Source organism: Opisthorchis viverrini, assembly GCF_000715545.1.
Source record: "Opisthorchis viverrini unplaced genomic scaffold opera_v5_270, whole genome shotgun sequence".
Lineage (NCBI taxonomy): Eukaryota > Metazoa > Platyhelminthes > Trematoda > Opisthorchiida > Opisthorchiidae > Opisthorchis > Opisthorchis viverrini.
In genome coordinates this window covers 261,959-265,398 of record NW_008751922.1, presented here as the reverse complement: position 1 = coordinate 265,398, position 3,440 = coordinate 261,959, and the positions used below count along the sequence as shown (strand labels likewise).

General features: G+C 47.5%; 1 protein-coding gene across 1 annotated transcript in view; it reads right to left on the bottom strand.

Annotated features, from left to right (window-relative positions):
- The window catches only part of T265_09254 (hypothetical protein), a gene marked incomplete at both ends in the record, with an annotated part of 179,014 nt that overhangs the window by 58,942 nt on the left and 116,632 nt on the right, over positions 1-3,440 (bottom strand). Inside the window, one exon of the mRNA XM_009175285.1 lies at positions 487-624. Within this exon, the coding sequence (XP_009173549.1) occupies positions 487-624 (138 nt within the window). The remainder of the gene's footprint in view (positions 1-486; positions 625-3,440) is intronic.

Here is a 3,440-nt window from a genome sequence, read left to right as displayed (position 1 = left end):
CGCTGGGCGCTCCGGTTGCAAGAGTACGACTTCACAATCCAGCACGTGCCCGGGAAGGAGAACCACTTGGCTGACTGGCTGTCAAGACCAGAGGCTGAAGAAGATGAGGTAGGATGGATCATGATGGGGTCAAGAGCCTCGTCGCCGAACTGGATCCCCAAAGGTTGGTGCAACTCCAACGGCAGGATCCTGTGTTACGGAATGTTCCAGCCGCCTTGTTGGACGGAAGGAGCGTTGAGAACGGAGAGAGAGACAAGGAATTGGGGACGTTCCAGAGTCACTTTGATCGGCTGAGGTTGAAGAACAAACCTAGCACACATCTGGACCGTTGGATAGGTCAGCACCCCCACAGCGCTTGTGAGTAGGCAAGCTGCATGAATGATGCTGCATGAGCCACAGGAATGCGCCAAAATAATGGAAGAAGAATCGTGGAGCCGGGTGAACATGTACAAAACCGGGAAAGCAGTCTGACTGTGTAGTACTCACCTGCTCGCTTCTCTGATTTAAACAGCTCTTCCACCTTCTCAACAATTAGCGCGTGTTCCAGAAGCCGTTCGGAAACGGGAAGAAAGTATTGGCCAAGCATGTCCGCAGTGGAATTGGCGACGATTGGTTGAGTACGTGCTGAGTGGTTGGAGGGATAGAAGTAAAGAAGGATAGCAGAAAACAATATCTGAGGAAAGGCTTCTCTACTGAAGCCAAAATAAGCGACCGTCAATTACGCAGTCTTAACAAATCGAATGCAATGACAGGGGAGTTACTCTGGTACACTGATGTGTGGTGCCTGTATGGCATTCCAAAAGCACAAGACTGAAGCAAGATAGTCAAAATGTCGATTTCCGTCGAAGCCCTAAAGAGATTTTTGTTTGTGTACCGAACGACCCCGAATGACACTTTGGCGAACCACCAATCACCTGCAGAGGGGCTCATGGGCCGTAAACTGAGAAGTATGCATTCTTCCATGTTGCCAACACAATCTACTGAGTCAAGGTCCATATCGGTGGCAGCTGGAACTCTATTCAACGTGTGAACGCCCGTACTTGTCCGTGACTATCGTAAACGCGGTAGTGTGATGTACGATGTGTCAGCTGGTCAAGACACCTGGACCAGACATCAAAACCAACTCCGCTTTAACAGCACGCCGGAAACTCAAGTATGTTCGGGTACCGTACCGTTGGACATATTGCTCGATCCTTGTGAGCTGAGAACTGGGACAGCTTCGAAAGAAGAGAGTGTGACTAGCAGCTCAGTATTTGATTCAGTACTTCTCTCCAGGCGGTGGACAGATCGACACCGCCGCCAGCCGGAACGTATCCAGGTCGACTCTCGTCGGGTATGCTACTGACTTTTTCACAAGGGGAGGTGTTGGGGGTGTCAATATCCCCGAAAACTCCGTATCTTTGTGTGTGCTAACGAACTTCCGGCACTTTTCAAGGTCAAACCATGGATATATATATGCATCGTCATTTTTCCGGGATTCGCCTGTTGATCGCGTGTTGTTTGAATCATTAATGTTGCGTCTGAGGTTTTTCGTCTTCTTACTATTCGCCGTGCTAGGAGTCTGGATCAAGCAACCTAGTTGGGGATAGAATATTGTCACAGTCCGCATATCTTATTGTTTGCCCACCGCGTAGTCGAACCGTAACACTAACATGATGCAGGTAAGGGCACACTTTGACGCGACAAGCCTAGTGGTCACCATTGGACCAACCTCAACCCTTCCTTCCTCGGTTGAAATTGGCTTGACAACACTCTAACAGTTTCCGCAAGCGGTCTTTGAGAACCTAATCCCAACTACCGATCTAGTTGTCAAGTATAGAGTGTTTCACAACCAAACAGGTTGGCAGAATCCTAAGCATTTGAGTAGAAACACTGAGCTGCCTCCCCCCGTTGTTTTGTTGTCTGTGAGAACAACTAACATTGAGTAACGGTCAAACTTCCGAAATAAAGTTATGGCAAAGTCGCAGAGGTCAGTGATTTATCTAGTTCTTACATTCAAATTCTTTGTTAAGAGTGGAATATCTTACATCTATTCTCTCATCGGTTCTCACCTTGACTTAATTAACCCAACTTTGCTGCGACCAGAACCGTTGTTTGCGTGCATGCAATTTAAAACAGTGGCGTCCCCGAAAAAGGTCACTCATGAAGAGCAACCCAACTGGTCTTCGTTGAGTGGACCCCCTTTACCGACCATACGATCAAAAAGTAATGTACGTACTTCAATTTCTTGTGGTAACTCCATGATACGTCGTGGCCAATGTGATGATATTACGATCCCCTCTTACATCGCTTGTGATTTACCAAACACCACACCTATGGTCCGTCACCATGGTGACATTTTAGAACTCCTTCAGTCACACAGTCCTTCAGTCCACATTGGACAACATCTACTCAGAATCGCACAAAAATATCGCCAAAAAGTGGTTTATTGTGGTGGCCAAGGGAACTCTGAACTTTACAGTACATTACACATGGAAAGCCTCCGTTGCGTGCACACTCCTGACGTAAGATGTAGTATACCCCTGCTAGAAAGACCACCATCAAGAGAAACACCCCATAACAGGCTAATTTCGGTTAGTCCGTCACCCAGGAGAGATCAACGTGCGAAATTGAGCGCTTTCAAGCTAGCCAATGGAGTAGCTCCTCGAGAAAAGACAGGTGTGCAGTCGTGTTTTTACAAAGCCCCGAACGTTGCAGATATCACTCCTGATTGACCTCTTCAAGTGGTCTTTCAATAGCAGGAAAAGCTGATCCAGGTTTTCCCTTTCTGAAGATCGCTTGAAACGATTCAAATGAGGTGATCCCGATCGATATCTGGTCCCTTTGGGAGGGCGTTGGTAATGAAAGGCTGAGACTAAGCAAAAATTGTCCCATCTGAGGGATGTTAGTAAGGATAAAGATTGTCGTAAATGTTGGTCATTCGGATAGGAATCATGATACAGGATGCAATCTTCGCACCGGCCCCATTCAGAAATCAATAGACCAGCACAGCAATTTCGTGACCGGCCCTTGCTGGATTGGGTGTTGCCCCGGAAGAACACTTGGAGCAGTCATTTTGAGGGGATCGCTGAAGGGATGTTTCGTTGAAAGCGTTAATTTCCAGCAAAACTCTCACGGGACCGGAGTGCATTAGTCTTTACCTTGAAGCGGCCTCTCTTTGAGGGAGCTTTTTGTTAGGTGTTTGTTCAGTAAACATCCGAGTTGCTTCAATGTTTACCAATCGACAGAGGCTTCTGTTGGGAGAATGCTGTAACTCGTAATAGAAAAACTGGGAATCCGAGTTTGTCTCTCAAATCTACGTTAGTGGTGCATGAGATTTCTGGATCATCATCATTGTCAGCTGTAATAGCCGCTTACTTGTCGTACAGTAGTTGTAGCTGCCACAGTTTCGTTCACCGATGATTCGCGGAGGTGGGGGAGGTAGCTGCGCATTGCGCGCG